The 18,599-nt window shown below is 35.3% G+C and overlaps 1 protein-coding gene across 15 annotated transcripts in view; it reads right to left on the bottom strand.

The window, feature by feature from the left end:
• LOC100730783 (forkhead box protein J3) overlaps nt 1–18,599 on the bottom strand; it is a 181,465-nt gene that overhangs the window by 135,845 nt on the left and 27,021 nt on the right. For 14 of the 15 annotated variants that reach the window (XR_010043134.1, XR_010043133.1, XM_063236303.1 and 11 more), the window contains exon 3: nt 5,091–5,415. The exons of the other annotated variant lie outside the window; for it this stretch is intronic. Coding sequence is in view for 12 of the 14 variants with exons in the window: in XM_063236303.1 (XP_063092373.1) it covers nt 5,091–5,415 (325 nt within the window). In the remaining 2 variants the exon portion in view is untranslated. The remainder of the gene's footprint in view (nt 1–5,090; nt 5,416–18,599) is intronic. 15 annotated transcript variants of the gene reach the window in all.

The raw sequence follows: 18,599 nt of genomic DNA, 5'->3' as shown, positions 1-18,599 counted from the left end.
TTACTTATAAAAAGATTCAAGTTTATCCTTTCTCCTTCTTTATAGCTGAGTAGTACTTCACTGTACAGAAATACATCTTTTTTATCCATTCCTCGGATCGTGGGTGTTTAGATTGTTTCCAACATTTAGCTGGTTCAAATTGTGCTGCTATAAACATTGGTGCACATATATAGCTGTTGTATGATGTTTTTAATTCTTCTGGGAAAATACCCAGAAGAGAAATAGCTGGGTCATAGGAGGCATACAATCCTAGTTTTTTGAGCAATCTCCACAATGATTTCCACAGTGGTTGTACAACTCTACATTCCCACCAACAGTGGAAAAGGATTCCTTTTTTCTCACAGCCCCACCAGCAATTGTTACTGGTTAATTCCTCGATGACAGTCATTCTCTCTGGGGTGAGGCAGAATCTGAATTCAATAATGTTGGATGTTTTTTCATATATTTATCTGCCATTTATTATTTCTTCATTTGAGACATGTATATTCATCTCAGATGCCCATTTTTAGACTGGGTCTTTGAATTTGAGGGGCCTGATTTTTTTTCAATTCTTTATATGTTCTAGACAGAAGTCCTCTGTCCGAGGGACAGAGGCTAAAATTTTTTCCTGTTCTGTGGGTTGTCTTTTCACTCTGTTAGTGATTTCTTTTGGTATACAAAAACTTTTTAATAAGAGATCCCACTGGCTGATTCTTTGAAGAACATCTTGTGCAGTTTGGTTTTTGTACATGAAACCATTCACTTTAGAACTTCATCATACTCCCTTATAACCTCTCATTGACTGTACCCTCAGTTAACATCTTTACTAGATTGCTTAAATAATGGACATACTGGTTATGGACCCACACACAGGTGTGCCCAGTCAACTATTTATAGAATAGCTTTCCACATTACTCTATTAAACAGCTTTTGATACAACATTATAATTAGTTTACATGTATCCTTCTTGACCCAATAAAGATTATGGACTCCCTTAGGCACTGTAATGGTTGATAAATTGTGTCAACTTGAGAAGTTTACAAGTTTAGCTAAGTGTCTCAGTAAAGGGTCAGGCTCTTACTCTGTAAACATTCTCATCCTATACAAAAGGAGGGCACTAAGATGGTGTGAGTCCTACACTTGCCCTAGCTCAGGTAGTCTGCTTACAGTATAAGAAAGGGAAAGAGGATTGCTCATCCCACCCCACTTTTGCTGATTTTGCTGTCGTAGTCTTTTCTGCCTGAACTGCTGCCACGCTTGGGGTCAGATGATTATGGACTGAAACCTCAACAAATTGTGAGCTAAACAAACCTTTCCTTAATTTTGGGTGTCAGGTATTTTGTCTCACCAATGAGAAAAAAGTTAACTGAAACAGAAGCCCTGTGCTAAGCTTCTTAGTATGGGTAAAGCATAGCACAATACTGCACAAGAACAAACAGAAAATCTTTTCAATCTAGTAAGTGAAAAACTATAAATTAGCTGAAAAGAGAACACGATTTAGATCAGAGATTCCCAATTAGTAGTCTACAGGCTGAATACAGACAATAGACTTATGTTTTAAGTACCTATAGAGTAAGTATTTAAGAAAACTAGAATTGGCAATATTAAGAAATTACACAGAAAAATCCAGATGCTTTGCTTCTGTTGGGAGAAAAATTGGAATTATTGTGCCATATGTCCTGAAAGGTAAGAATTAATGAGAACAAAATTACTCCTTTCACACTAGATAAGCACTCTTCAGTTTGGTTCTTTTTTACATTACTTCACCTGTCAGGCATTTACACCTATTATGTTTACGGCCACTGATAAAGACTCATGAAATGGGCCGGAATATAGCTCAGGGGTGGAGCCCTTTCTTGCATCTCCAAGGTCCTGGTTGCTATCTCTTGCACTACAAATAAATAAATGACAGAAGCAAAGACCAATGAATTCTGGTGGGCTTTCTTATTCAAAGTTTAGCCATTTCTACTCTCTTATCATCATATTCTTCCATTGCCAAACAAGGTCATCAAAATCTCTCTCATCCCAAATCTGACCAAAGAAAGCTATAATGCTTAGGAGTAAAGACAAAGCTCTGACAAAGCACCACAAATGGCTTATTTAATGGGTCAAACATTAATCCCAGGCACGGTGATGAATGCCTATAAACCCAGCACTCAGGAGGAGTGCCACAAATCCAAGGCTAGCGCGAGCTACTCTGTCTCAAAAAGATAAACAAAAAAAAATTTTTTCCCCTCCACTGACAGTGTGTAAAATGCACTTACCTAAAGTATACTGTTAACAATCACTTCTTATATTATGAGAGCCAATTAAAAGAGTTTATTTTGTCAAATTGAATTCAATAAATTTTGTTTTTACTACTGATTAAGAACATGGGCAATGAAATCTCCAAATCTACCATATCTGGCACCAAATCTTGACTCTACCATTTTCTAGATGAGAATTTCAACAGTTACTTAACTTCTCAAACCTTCAGTTTCCTTAACTTTAAAATGTGAACAATAATATCTACAAACTACTCTGTGGTTTAAGACAATGATACAAAGCCCTCAGAATAGCTCCTGATACACAGAAAACTGAAAATCCAACTACCACTTGGATATTCACCTTCAGAAACAAAAGCTATTGAAATAAGATCTCTGAGGGAAAACACCCCTAAGTTTTACAGTACTGTTTGAATAAGGTATGTGGATACACAAAAAAGAGATACATATTTAATATATGAGCTAAAGTAACAGGGTAATGCCAACTCAACGAAGGGCAAAAGAATATCTAAGGAGAAATAAGAGGACAACAAAAGCAAAACATCTAAGTGTTTATTTCTCAAGGTAACTAGTAAGTAGGAAAGAACAAGAAAAATGAGCATAAGATGAAAATAACAAAACAAAGTAGATAGGTCAATTGAAAGTAGTCATCATAATGTAGTTCCAACCATATGTACTGAAGCTTACTATAAAGAAAGCACTGTGTGCTAAGGCATGGAAAACACAAAGAGGTACACAAAAAGTTTAGTGTGCTACAATTCCTTCCCATAAGACGTGTGATTAACTGTCACAGCAAATAGCACATGATCAATCAGCAAATGTCTTTCATAAATGTAATCAAATGATAAGACAAACACATTAAAATAGGAAGGATTAAGAGAAAATAAACAATATCATCTGGAAAATGTATACCTCAAACTGTATTCTCCACATGAATACACATGCACAGATATATGTCACATAGCACACAACTGGGTAATGCTACATAAGAAATGAATAAAACGTGCTAAGACAAAACAAAGTAAGTTGTATTATTTGTTGCACAACATAAGCTAACTAATATAATGGTATATTAATCAGTTTCTTTTTTTTTTTTGACCGGTAGCAAGGATCAAACTCACGACCACATGCTTGCAAGGCGGGCACTTAGCTGCTGAGCTAAATCCCCAGCCCCATATTAATCAGTTTCTTAAAGAAGAGGTTGATTCCAGGGCTGGGACAAAGAAGGTATGAGGTGATCCTAGAACATCTCTTGGTACCACAAAAGAAGGCGGCATCAAATTAAAAAAAAAGCATAGGACCAACCTGTACTAGTTTACAATGGTCAAAGCTACAATTTGAATGACAGTGACAGCACAAAGATAAAATAAATATCCTAAGTACAACATATTACAAATAAAAGAACAAAGAAGAGCAAAACAACTCTTATGAAAGAATATTAATAAATATAAAAGAAATGGGGAAAAAGTCATTACTGGAAAACAGTACACTTTTCTTGAATTATTACCTACCAATGAATGCTAAAACAGGCAAAAGTTTAAGAAGAAACAAGATATTTGCAGGCACTCAAAGAAAGTATCTTCTCCAGTGATACAGTGAAGAAACCTGGCAAACATCACCTAGAGAACCATGATTAGCATTACCAATAGGACATACTGACACTGTGTACCATGTGACATGCAGAGAGTATATTATCATCCCTTCAAATGCAGTATACCTCCATCTAATCATGAAAAGTTATCAGACAAATCCACACTGAGAGAAACTGCAAAATATCTAAGAAACTGCAAAATATCTAACAATTACTTATCAAAAGTGTCATGGTCATAAAAGAATCCCCCAAAAAAGGGCCACTGAAGAACGTTTACAAATTGGAGGAGTCTAAGGAGACATGACAAGTAAATGCAATATAGATTCTGGATTGGATCCTGGAACGTAAGTGGCAAAACTGATGAAATGTCAATAATAGCTATGGTTTATTCAGTAGTTAATATTAATGTCTGAAGGGATGGATATGATAAAAATGTTATATGTATATATTTAAAAGCCACAATGAAACCAAGTACTTTGTAAAAAAAAAAAAATACATAACACACACTGGTATCCAATTCATAAATGCTTTTGTTTGCAAACAATTTGACTGCAAACAGAAGCATTGGTAAAATTCTGTTGTTTGTAAACTCTCCATCAGATGACAAACACAACCGCATCCATCTTTCCCATACAAACAAATATGGCCATCTTTTCCACAATCACAAAAAAAATTAAGTTCATAAATTGAGGTACCACTTTACTAATAAACTATATATGGGAAGGGAAAAACAGTAACATCTAATCAATAATACATCAATATTATTTTTTTGGTTTTTTAATTATTCTATTGCTATGCAAAGTCTTAACATTATAGGAAACTAATGAAGTATACAGTTCAAGAGATTTCCTGTACTACTTACGTAACTGCTGTAAGTCTAAAATTCACTCAAAATAAAGTTTTTTTAAAAATATATGAATGATGAAACAGTATTAGTCACACCACCATATTGTTTTTTTTACCTTGACTCACTAGCAACTTATCTGAACTGTTGGCATTGTGAGCTACTGGAGATAATATTCTGACTGTTTTTATTGTCTGCTCTTAGTCTAATAATACAATAAAACTCTAATAATGGTTTACCAAATATTTAATCATCTAAATTTAAACATTCCATTCTGACATCCTAAAAACGAAGAGCAATCAGAATTTCATCTTCAATTATATAAGCTTCCTCAAAGCTTTACTTTCATCAGCACTCAATACTGTTATCATTACTTAATGCACAAAAATAGTAATTTAAATAAAATCCTTACCTTCCAACCACTGCCAGCCTCTCTATAATATGGGAAGTTATCACAAATCCACTGGTAAATCTCACTTAAAGTCATTTTCTTTTTGGGTGAGCTATTAATAGCAAATGTAATGAGGCTGGCATAACTATATGGAGGTTTCCCATCTTTGTGCTGTTGAACTTCTTCCTGGTCTAGAGTTGTATTTGGGTCAAGGAGTGCATTCTTCTTAGAAATTCCTGTTCCGTGTGCATTTTGTGCCGCATCAGATTTTTGGATGGCTGCTCTCATGGTGAGCTGTGGTAACCAGTCCATAGATGTTAGGCTGCTCTCCAGTTCAGATGTCATCCTGAAGGTAAATAGACTCCTTAGTCAGTATCAATAAAAGAACCCCTGCTTCTCAAAAGAATCCAATATTCACAAATCTAGTTGTTCCAAAGTGAGGGAAAGTCTGAGTTAAATCTGGAGGAAAAAGATTGAGTATGTTAATGACCAAACCAAGTATTTAAAGGATCAACATTTCCAATCTTTTTTCTTAATTTGCTTCTCTTCAAAACATAACAAACACATTTTGAAAGTGTTTATAATACATATACACAAAGTGGTGTTGATGGTAATCTTTCTGCAAAAGAATGTCTGCCACTTTAATAGGGCAACAAGATCTTGGTACACAAAACTTGGTCTGCAGTACAGCTCTTTACTCACCAAACTACCACAAGCCCTTAAAAACTTAAGACTATCCATCTGTACCTCAATTTCTTTTATGCAAATTTTAGGGGACTCATACCAACAAAAGAGTACCAAAAGTAAGCTAGAGGCATAAAGTCAGAAAGGTAATTGAGAAATAGAATTTGCATGGAGCAAAAAAAGATACTGAGCAGGTGGGAGGTAGGAAGAGTAAACCAGCACAGACAAGAATAGCAAAAAGACAACCTAGCTGGGGGAGTTAAGAGAAAAGAGGAATGCAAAGTCAAGGACACTGGTGAGCATATGAAAAGGAGGAGAGGCAGTACCAGGCAGTAATTAAAAAAAAAAGCAAAGAAACCAGCTTATAAAAACTAATTAAAGATCTGGGAGTATAAAAGAGATTAAATCAGATAAATGGCCAGAGAGAAAAGCAGCATTTCAAGCTCAATGACAGGCTTGGGCAAATGTCCAGTAATCTAGATTCACTAATATATTTATCTTCAAGGCTAAAATATTCAGACTGTTACCACTTGAAGAAAATAATATAAAATCTGCAGAGTTAACATATATTCTAGAAAAACTATTTTGAGAATTAAAGATGAGAATACAGAAAGAAAGCCTGACAGCTTACACTGAAATTGTTAAGTTTCAGCAGACATGTAAGCCCTTATATCCTGGGATCAAAGAAACAGGAATCATAACCATGGAAAAACAGCAGAGAAGAATAAAAAAGGTTTGTAAGTGGTATCAAAATTAAGGGGAAAAGAAAGTAAAGCATCTTAGTCAAAAGAAAGCATTTGGGACTGAGCATGGAGCTTTGTGAGAGTGGGCTCACCAAGTATTTGGCAAGGCTCTGAGTTCAATCCCCAGGAATGCACCCCCTAAAAATTTTGGCTAAGAAAATTGTATATAGGCCCCTCATCCCAAATGGCTCCCAGCAAAAATTACCCTGCAATACTTGAAATAGAATATGAACTTTTAGGAGGCAATATAGAATTAACAATAAAGAAGACAGGCTTTGGGATCAGTGAGATCAAAATTCAAATATAGCCTCCAGCAGCTGTTAGTTGCAGAACTGTAAAAATGTTCATTATCTCCCAATATTGCATTTTTTTTACCTGTAAAATAAAACAGTAATATCACCTACGGTTAAAATATTACTTTGAAAATTAAATGCATTGACATATGCCCAGAGAAAATATTCAATAAGTGTTCATTAATAATATCGGTCTAGGAGTAACTTGGGGAAAACGAATGTACAATAAGGTAAACTAGATTAGGCAACAGCAATTATAAATTAAGAGACAGCTATGAGGATTCTCCCTACATTGCCAGTGAAGAGCTGCATTATTATTTTGCTTTTCTGATATTCTGATTCAGTTTTGCCTTCCTAATCTTCTCAACTCTCCTTCTTTAGCATATACATTTCTTTGAAACCTGAACTTTAAATTTCCCCAAATAGCACCTTCACAAATTAAAAAAAAAGAAAAGACATATTATTCTACAGTAATAGTCAGGAATGACCAATCCAATCATAAAGTTGTAAGGACTTGAGAATAAACAGACAAGATATTTACAGATCATACAATATCAAATGAGTAGGAAAGTACTCCAGAGATTGTAACTAATCTCAATTTAAAGATGCAAAATTAAGGCACACTAAAGTTAAAGGCTCATCCAATTTCAAACTACCTAGGAGAACTAAAACTGATTTTAATCAGATCTCTTGGTTCCCAATCCTTTTCTACCATACTTCATCTGTAAAATGAGGAAGATAATTAAAACAGTACCTACAAGATATAGAAATAAAGCACTCACAACATTTCCAGACAATGTTTAATGACTATTAAGTACTGGGGTGGAGGTGATAATACTATTATTTATACTTCATTCATAGTGTGTACCTGTGAATAAACATTCACAATAAACACTGGCTATTACTATACCGTATTATCAACCTATTTGCCTTAATCAAATCTCTGGTAGAGCTTTATGTTGTCCAAACTGGCAAAGTACCACGTTTATATGTTTTCAAACTTAATACAGGAGCATGTTTCAAACTGGAATATAATTCTTATTGCAGATACTCCCTACTGAAAACCACCTTTACCTTCTGTTCCCTTCCACAAGTGTAAATAATGAGGCCCTTTAAGAGTCTTAGCAAAATAAAATTTTTAAATTTTAACGTTTAACAGGAATCTATACATTTAACAGGAATCTGTAAGTGTATGTGTACAGAGCTATGTAGGAGGAAAATATCTATAGTCCAAATCAGGAACCACAAATACAAGAAAAAAATGAATCAAAGAATAAGACTGAGCTTTGGGTGCTGTAAGTTCAGAAAAGGGAAATAATAATATGGACAACCATTTTGAAACAAGGAAAGAAAGAACTTCAATAAAGCCTTAAAGAAAGTCAAAATGTAAACAGAAAGAAAAGGTCCCTAGTTTTCAAAGACATTTATGTAAGGATTATGTTATTGTGCTCACGTTCATCTGTTCTACTAGAGCAAATTTTAAATTCACTATAAAATGTCTCAAACCAAAAACATGAAACTTTTGCTTTGTATGCAAATAATTAAATTTTATATATTCTTGCTTGTGAGGCAAAAAGTGCTTCCAATGTTAGTGCTTATGCTGGTGTTTAAGTAATTTCCCATTAAGCAAAACACAAAAGACTACCATTAGATTTGGCCAGATCACCAGTAACTTTAGAAGGAAACCTATTACTGGAATGGTGATGACAGAAACCCACTTGTAGAAGAGAACAGATGGTGGTAAATTTAAAAACAGCATGGAAAGCTCTGAGGAATCTGGTTATGGAAATCTAGTTAAGAAATGTCAGACCCTCATTACTTCACCTTATTCCATAAGCTTCCTAGCTGACCTCCTGGACTCTTGGTTCCTCACCATCCCTCCCTGCTAATCACCTCAGGTCTACGCAAATATTTCAAAGAAATCTGTCAACACTGCTTTCACATCATTATGCCCAACTATTTTCAATGTCTCCCTTCCTCCTATTTTACTCAATCTAAATAATTTACAACTACTTTAGCTTGTATTCTCTTATTAATCCCTCTCTAACCTCAATTTGGCATTTTACATGCTGCTTCATATACATAATTGGATCATAGGCCTAAGCTTTCCAGCCTCTCCTTTCTCTCTCAACTATTCCCTCCCCACTGGGGATAGAGACCATACACAACTACTTCTAATGCTACTTAATATCACACCAGGTAGAAGTTACTTGAAAAATAACAGTAATTTGCTAAGGAATATAAGCATTCTTTTCTGGAATATGCCTTTCACTCTGCCTTGGTAGCTTCTCCTTGTCCTTCAAGCTACTAACTAAATGTCTCCCCTTTCAGAAGGCTGGTCAATGGGGCCAGGGATTTAGCTCAGCAGGCATAAGCGCCTGCCTGGCAAGTGTGAGGAGGTCGTGAGTTTGGTCCCCAGCACCAAAAAAAAAAAAAAAAAACCCACACAGAAGGCTACTCAATCTTTTCCCTGTCTTCCATCTTCTAAGCAGAATCAGATCATATTCCTATAGTAGGGTATCAGAGTATCTCTACAGAAGTGTAATTCTTTACTATCAATAAGACCTTACAAACAGGCAGTCTTGAGTTCGATCCCCGGTACCGATAAAAAAGGAAAAAGACCCCCCCCCCCAAAAAAAGACTCAACTCTTTGAAAGAACTTTCATGATTGAGCAACTGCCTACGGAGAAAAGGAACTCTTCTCCACTGTTAGTGGGAATGCAGACTGATGTAACCACTGTGGAAATTAGTGTGGAGATTCCTCAAAAAACTAGGTCTAGAGGTCCCATTCAACCCAGCTATTCCTGTTCTGGGTGTCTTCCTAAAAGAACTAAAAATAGGGGCTGGAGATTTAGCTCAGCGGCATAAGCGCCTGCCTTGTAAGCAGGCAGTCGTGAGTTTGATCCCTGGTACCAATAAAAAACGAAAAAGACAAAAAAAAAAAGAATTAAAAACATTGTATCACAGTGATATATGTGCACCCATGTTTATAGCAGCCAATTGGTAACAGCTAGATTTTGGAAATAATTTATGTGCCCATTAAGTGAGGAATGAAATAGTAACTTCCCAATGAAGATGTGGATGAACTTCTCCCCATATCAGTAAGATCATAACACCTGTTATAAGACAAAAACACTCTTAAATGCTAAAAGGAAGAGATGAAAGAGAGAACTTACTAACATGAGATGGATATTCACAGAATCAATCTTTTCTAAATTGGAAAAAAGTATGACTCAGAGCACAGACTGACAGGTAAGACTACCCTGAAATGGAGACAGTTCTACTGGAATAACACAGCAAACTGAGAAGATAGAAGTAAAGGTAAAAGAATGTGTTACTATGGGAGAAAGAAAAGCATGGAGAACTTATGTCTGAAGTTCTCCAATCTACGATGGTATCTGATTAAAAGAGTGTCTGTGAGGAGTTTCTCTTACATAAAATTCCAGGGTAAGGAGCATTAAAATGAAACTACTAAAACACTACCACTGATATGATTTCACGTATGCTTTTAAACTGCTTTACCACACTGAGCCTCCCACTGTAACTCAATTCTTAAGGAGTACCAAAGGCTTACTTGGAAAAGTTTCCAAGTTCCAAAGATACCAAAAAGTATAGGGAAATGGTAGACATATTTTCTCCCTAAATGGAGTAAAAGGAAAAACACCAGGGAAATAAGAATAACGAGGTAATGAAAAGGATAATGATCTTGTGACCCAAATATTACTGAATCCTCCCACTCCATTTCTGGCACCTAGCATTTCACCTTAAAGTTTGGCAGCATATGAAAAATTGAGCAACTGAGAACTCAGAAGAAATCTTTGTAATATCCTGCAGTGATTCTTACATACTTCTGGTCACATGAATCTCAGAGGTCAATATGTACTGTCACTTCTATTACACTGCAGTGTCTCAGCACCCAAGGCAACTAGAAGCAGAAGCCATGGCATTAAATATTTGTTCTTTTCCTTTTCCTTAGCATTATATCCTGATTTTACTCAGGATGGCACTTTGCTCTCTCTCTTTTTGGAATGTAATAGCTATTGTTCCACCAGTTATCTTCCATCACTGATTAATCTTGAGAAAACAAGCCAAACACTGAGGACATGAATGTAAAGAGAAAAAATCTGGATTTGATTTTTTTGTGTGTGAAAGGTATGTGAAGCTGCCATCCCAGGCCCAGACTGCTTAACTTTCAGATTTTGCATTTTTTTTATTATAAAAGTCTCCATCCGCAGGTAAATGTAATTCCTACCACATACAGAATTTAGCATGTGGCAGGGGAGTGCTACAACAGAACTTAAAACAAGATGTTCTCTTCAAGAGTAAATTAATTAATGACGATATTGCAGACGGGAAAATTGATGACAAAGGATTATCACTTTTGGAATTTGAAAGACAAACCATACATCAAGACTACAAAAACAGAGAAATACAGGAAAAATTGAGAATGTGTTGGCTCTTCCTTGCTACTTAAAACCAAATCCTAAAAGAGTAATAAACTTTGATTAAAATCACAAGCAGAGATAGAGAAAATACAGATTTTATACGGAAGGCATTCCCACTCAACCTATGCTCTGCAACTTAAGATGAAAATCCTAGATTTGTAAATAAGGCCACAACTTCAGCTATTTAAAAACAAAAACAGATGGCAATACTTTTTTCTAAATTAGTTATACACCACCAATATCCAAGGTTTCTATTCTTGGTTCAATTTAAGCAAAATATCAACCTATGTCTTCTACCAGAAGACATATGGCTTTGTGATTAAGAACATATCCTGGGAGAAGAAGTCTGTCTAAATCGGAATCCAAATTCTTCCTACTTTAGCTACATGACTTTAAAAAAGTAAATTAGTCATTTGTGTGTGGGGGCGGGGGGAGCCATTTGTTTCCTTGCTTGTTTTGCATTGAAAATTAAATCCAGGGCCACACAGGACAAGCACTGTACCACTGAACAAGTGTCTGGCTCTTTATTTTTGTTCTGAGACAGGGTCTCACTAAATTAGCTGTGCTGGGTTGAACATACAGTCCTGCTGCCTCACCTTCCCAAGTACCCATGTTGAACCAGGCTGTAAATCAGCTGCTTTATACCTCAGATTCCTTATTTGTACAATGAGGATAAAACAGTAACCACTCCAAAGTTAACACATATAAAATATGCACTAGGACCAGTTTCTAATGCACAACAAGCACTCAATAAATATTTGCTATTAATATTATCAAATCCGTACTCTCGGATTTTCTAAATTTTAAATGATTATCTCTCAGTGGTGTTAGGCTTACATATCCTAAATCACACAATCATCACTTAGCATCTTCAGCTAAGAATAAGCCCTGCAGTCAATTATTTACGCCAAAACACCCAAAAAGCAGTTTTAAATTTTTATATATGGTATAAAAACTGAGAACATGCTTTTCCCACAGAAGTATTATGATTATTCCTGAAACAACCCATAAAAACCCCACTTGTGCCACAAACAACTTCTAAATCCATAGTTCCAAGAGTACAAAATTCACACTTTGGTTTCTTGTAGCAGAAAGACAAAGGTATAACAAGGAAAAGAAAGAAGTATGTCCATTTGCCTGGTCCAGGACCTGCTTGCTCCTGATAAAATTTCAATAGAACTTGTTCCTTACATACTCCTTTCTCCTTTTCTCTCCTTTCTCCTTTCTTCTCATACTGCCCAAAGGTAACAATATTGATCCCTAAAGATGATGTTTTAAAGTACAACATGGCTAATGTCTATAATCCCAGCACTCAGGAGGCTGAGGCATGAGCACTGCCACAAGTTTGAGACCTGCTTAAGCCACGTAGTAAGTTCAAGGCCAACCTGAAATACACAGTAAGTCTTGTCTTTAACAACAACAACAACAACAAAAAAAAAAAACCTCCAAAATTAATTCCTTGCTCTACAATAAAAACTCTACCTTTTCCGAAGTTGACTGGTGCTCCATTTAGAAGAAAAACAAAGAGCACTGAACTACTTTCCACTAAGCCTTTAACCTTTCTATGAGAACCAACATTTTTCAAACATAGTCCCTCCTAAAAGGAGAAAAAAATAAAGCTTTCATTAATCTGAAGCGAAAATATAAAGTACCAGAATCATGTTAGATTAGGGAACCCAATAAATACTAGAAGGTGACTTATCAAAACTCAGACTTTCACAATTTTCACCTCTAAAAGTGACAGCATTTTTACAATAGAGTTTATATAAAAATTTGGGGTATTTGACCAAGAACTGCCATCAATAAACACAATTGTGATTTCAGAGCTTCGTACCACAAAATCAAATGAAAAAAGAACCTCAAGAGGTCATTTTGTTAAATCTTGGTAAACTATTTTGGATGCTATTCTATCTTCAAAAAAAGAAAAATTTACAATGTAGACATTTTCTAAATTAGGTAATTTATTATAATTCAAAAAAAGTTGTAATAGGAAAATTCTATCATGCAAAATGAAAACTAGTTAAAGAGTTCCTTTCGTAATGACTTTTTACATATTTTCCCCTTTGTAATGACTTTTCACATATTTTACAATAATAGCATTGTTTGGATTCCTCCTCCAACTTAAAAGTTCAGAATTTTTCCAACTCTTCCCATAGGATCTGCTGTAAATACTACAATGTATTTATATTTATTTTCTAGACTTTCTAAATTACCCCACAAACATTTAATCTTAAAATTCATAGAATTGTACTCTGAATTCATACAAGGCCTATACTTCATCAAAACTCCATTTAGAGTATAAACTTAGTGATCCTATATGTGATCAAAATATATTTTTATGAAATATGTGTAATTCTCATCTTAAAATATTTTACTTTAAAATTTAGAGAAAAAAACATCATTGAGGCAGGCATTAGTGAGTTTTTCTAGCAGTAAATACACACTGCATTTAAATCGCACTCTGTCTACTGGAATTTTTAAATCTGAGTAGTGTAGACTGATGAATACCAGCAGCCGCTTTTATAAGAGAACATTCAAAACCATCTTTACAGCTGTCTAAAACAAAAGAGAATCTGCCGTATTTCTTTTAAGAACAACAAAATTCTTCAAGTAATTTGTGTCCACTGGTTCATTTTGTTTCATTAAAGGTTTAACCTGTACTCTGCAATCACTACTGAAGAAAGGAAACTATTTCTGTTCATCATCCAATATATACTGGTATTCTGTTTTATCTCCACGTATTTCACCTTTGTGATACTATACCAATAAATCTGACATTAACGGTAGCAAAGGACTAACTGAGAAGATGATGTTGGTTTATCTCTTGGTGTTAAGCAGAATAGAATATGTTAAGGAAACAGTTTATGCTGCTGCATGTGAATTCTATGGTTCAGCAGCTGTCAAAGTGTGGTCCAGGGATCCTTCAGGGCAGTATGAAAGGTCAAAACAATTTTTATAATAAGAGCAGTTTTTTAGATACCATATGACATGCAGCAAATGACAAAATATACACAGAACACCTCGTCCACGATGTGTGGCATGTAATACGTATTCAATAGAGGAAAACTATTACTGATTAAAATGTTATTAAATATTAGTTGGGCACACTGTCACATGCCTATAATCCCAGCAGCTGAGGATGGCTGAGGCAGGAGGAGCTGAAGTTTAAATACCACCTACACAAGTTAGCAAGAACTGTCTCAATAAACAAATAAAAAAGACCAGGGATAAGGCTCAGCGGCAGAACATCCCTGGGCTCAATCCCCAGTACTAGAGAAAAGGAAGAAAGAAAAGGGAGGAATCAAGAGGAGGAGGGAATATTCCTAGACATACTTACTTGTTTTCACCTTTGTGGAGGTCACCAGAGTATGTAACATGCAATAAATATAACTGAATTTAAGTCTACACTGTGGGTTAAAAAACAACAAAAATAAAACAACCACAGACAGCACATGAGATCCCTGATCACAAATAATAACACCAGCCTCTTCATAAGGTACACAGACCCTGAAAAGGCACACACACACACACACACCCATCTCAATTACCTAGAAGTCTTAAATAAGCACACATAGCTGTTTAACAATAGAGTATCTATAATATTAACACATATAGTCTCTGTATGTTATTATTCATTATTGTAGACATTCCTATTATTATACAACGGTGTAATTACTTAAGCAGCATTTGTTCTCAGAAGATCAGAAGCACATTCTAACACCTACTGTTAAATCTCTTGAAATTTCAAGACTGGGTTAAAAAAATTAGATTATAAGTTCAGTCTGTTACACAAAAGCACCTTAATTTTTATAATGAACCAAACATTTAAAGGGGTAGGTACAGGGACAGGAATCTGAATACAAAAGATGCAATTAAAATAAAGTTTTAGCAAATGACCCTTAGCTCACATCATAACAAAACCTGAAAAATGGACCAGAGCTAAATGTAAAAGCTAATGCTATAAAGTTTATAGAAGTCATAAGAGGAAATCTTTGTAACATTTGGTGAGGCAAATATTTCTTAGATGTAACACAAAAAAACCCCAGTAAAACAAAATTAATTAAAATTTAAAACTTCTGTTCTTCAATGACACTGTTAGGAAAACGAAGAACACAAACTAAGAAAACCTTCTCATCTGTGAAATGCAGAGCAAACATCTTAAAGAAGACTTATACCCAAAAAACTAAAAAAATAAAAACAGAACAACAAATCTAATTTTTAAACATAGGAAAAATATATGAACAAAGACTTGGATAAAGAAGATATATGATGCTTTGTTCCATTAGATGAGCTAATATGTTTGGACTTAAGGGCCTGACTTCAGATGCCTCATGATGTCATACAGTCTATATATACAATTCAGTGCATGTGATGCACCTCTGTTCCCACAAGGTGTATGTTGAATGCCTTAAAAATACGTTCTCTGCCTCTATGACCCTTTGTTACCTGCAACTGCTTACTCAGGGGTTTCACAGTTGTGACATGAAACCATTCACTTGCTGTCTAATAGTATTTTAAGATATAATCCATTACAGGTCATTTCAACAATTTCATAAACATAGTTCACTAGGCCTTCCTATCAATGTTCCCAGTTCCCATCTTGCTTCAGTCAACAGTCTTGCGGACAGTGACCATTTTCATGATTTCTTGTCACACTGCTGCATTCAGGCACGCTAGGGCATGACAGGACAGTCACTGATGGTGCCTCTCTGGTACAGTTCATGCATGCATTGATTTCTCTTCTGTTTTTAAAATAAGCTTAATTAAAAGAAAAAAGCATACCACTATTGTATGTGCAAAACTTTTCATAGTTCTTTAGTTACCTTTATGAATCACTTCTTTTCAGATGGAAGATGCTTTCAGCTAGGTTGTTAAAGAACATAAGAATGAATGGCCTTGTTTTAAATGTTTTCATATATTTTAAAGTGTGATCAGCCTTTCTTGTGTGTACCTTACAAACAGAAACCACCCAGGGTGATTGGTAACCCTTGCAAAGCTGATCTCCTCCACAGACTCCTGTGTATGTGTCTGTTCGCAGGTGTATAAGGAGTTAGCAATAGTAGAAGGCAAATGAGCCAGTATCATGGTATTTTTAATGTATGACTCCCGTGAGTCCTGAGAATTTACTAGAATGTCATTAAACAGCCCAACTACTTCATAGGACTGCGGACAATCTGTGTTAAATGAAAAATGTACTCAGATAAATTTTTTTGGCTGATAGACTGAACAAAGTGATGCCTGTATAAAAAAAGAACTATGTTAGACCAAATGCCAAAGGCTAAAATAGACATGCATTTCCTTGAATTAGTTCTTAATTCCGTATTTAATTCCACATCCAGGATTCTTATGAATGTTTGTGGTTTCATAGATCCATGCACTTTGAGTATCTGTCACGTGCAGTGTTACCTGTTTTAGTCCCTTAGCATTTTGAATGAGTATCATAATGCCAGTAGAAACCAAACTACAAATGTTAAGTGACTCAATGATTTTTTAATTTACTTTTTTTTGGTCCCGGGGATTGAACTCACGACCTTGCACTTGGCAGGCAGGCACTTACGCCACTGAGCTAAATCTCTGGCCCAATGACTTTTTAATTTAATAGACCTTTACGTAGAATATTATGTAATGGAGACTTTTAATGCCAACCAATCAATGAGAATTTCATGTTTAGGACTGTACAGTTTTCCTGTCCTAAATATCCAGTATGTCGTGGGGAGGGATAACAAGGGAGGGTTTTACCTTTTTTGGAAAATGTTTGAAAACATGTCAGATTTTATATTCATTAGTTATAATAAACTTATTTTTAAGTAATTTTTTTAAAAAGATATACAATGGCAAAGAATCAACAAAAGTGCAATGTAAATTAAAATCACATTGAGGTTTTACTATACACCTACTAGAACGGCTAAAATTAAAATGACCAACCATATCAAGTGTTGATGAGAATACGAATTTCTAATACACTGCTGTAACTATTTTAGAAGGAGGTTAGCAATTTCTTAAAAGGGTAAACCTGTATCTATTACACGATCTACTGATTTCACTCCTAGGAATTTACTTGAAATAAGCCATATATTTATAGAAAGATGTGCACACAAATGTTCATAGCATGCTTATTTGTAATAGCCAAAACTGGAAACAATTCACGTATCATCAGTGGGTGAATGCATAGACAAACCCAATGGAATAAAAAGAAATGAACTACTGACACATTCAGCAACATAGGTAAATCATAAAATAATTATACTTTATAAAAGAAGCCAGCATATCCCCCCACACCCACAATGATTCTATGTATACAAAAACTCTAGAAAAACAAACATTGGGCTGAGGATTTAGCTCAGCGGCATAAGTGCCTGCCTGGGAAGCACGAGGTTGTGAGTTCAATACCCAGTACGGCAAAAAAAAAAAAAAAAAAAAAAAAGAGAGAGAGAGAAAGAAAAGAAAAACAAACATAATGGACAGAAAAGGTACCTTGCTAAGAGAGGGATGGAAAGGTAGAATTATGAAGTCTTAGGAAGATTTTGGATACAATGGATAAATTTGCCACACTAGATGTGGTGATGACTGAGGTGTATACATTCTGAGAGACATCAAATTATGGTACATATTCTACACTATCTTCTCTTTTGGTGATAGGGATTGAACTTGGGCCTCATCCATGCTCCCTTCTACCCTGCCTCTTTTGATTTTCTGAGATAGAGGGTCTTGCTAGGTTACCCAGGCTGACCTTGAACTTGCAATCCTGCTTTGAACTCCCAAACAGCTGGGATTACAGCTGTATGTCACTGCATTCAACTGCATCCATTTTTTTAAGAGAATTCTGCATCATACTAAGCAATACTCAATATATATAGCAATGTATTGCTTAACAATGGTGTGTGTTCTGAGACATGCACTATTAGGCAATTTTGGTTGGGTGAATATCACGTAGTGCATTTACCTACACAACCAAAGATAGCTAGATGTTATTAGGCAACATAATCTTATGGAAACACCTTCATTAATGCAGTCCACAGTCAACAGAAATGCTGTTATATTGTGCATGACTCTATCACCTTAAGTAAAATTAAGACTAGAGTCCAATTTCAAATCCTCATCTATAAGGATACTTTGGATGTTCTGATATAAAGATGGAAACCAAGTATCCCATTCACTACTCATAAGCCTATTCAGAAAGAATCTGAATCCCCAATATATCTTCTTAAAATCCGAATTCTTCTCATTCAACACTGTACAAATGCTGTGCTGTATCAGACACTTTCTGTAGTGTTTCACCTAGATAACAATGTCCTTTCTCAGAGCTGCCTCCATTCCCAGAGCCTACCTATACCATACTATCTATGTACCAGAGTAAGGTAACAA

The sequence above is a fragment of the Cavia porcellus genome, unplaced genomic scaffold, assembly GCF_034190915.1.
Source record: "Cavia porcellus strain 051 isolate PalLab524CR breed Dunkin Hartley unplaced genomic scaffold, mCavPor4.1 scaffold_25, whole genome shotgun sequence".
Lineage (NCBI taxonomy): Eukaryota > Metazoa > Chordata > Mammalia > Rodentia > Caviidae > Cavia > Cavia porcellus.
Note: the sequence above shows the minus strand (reverse complement) of the source record. Positions and strands in the feature narration are given on the sequence as shown.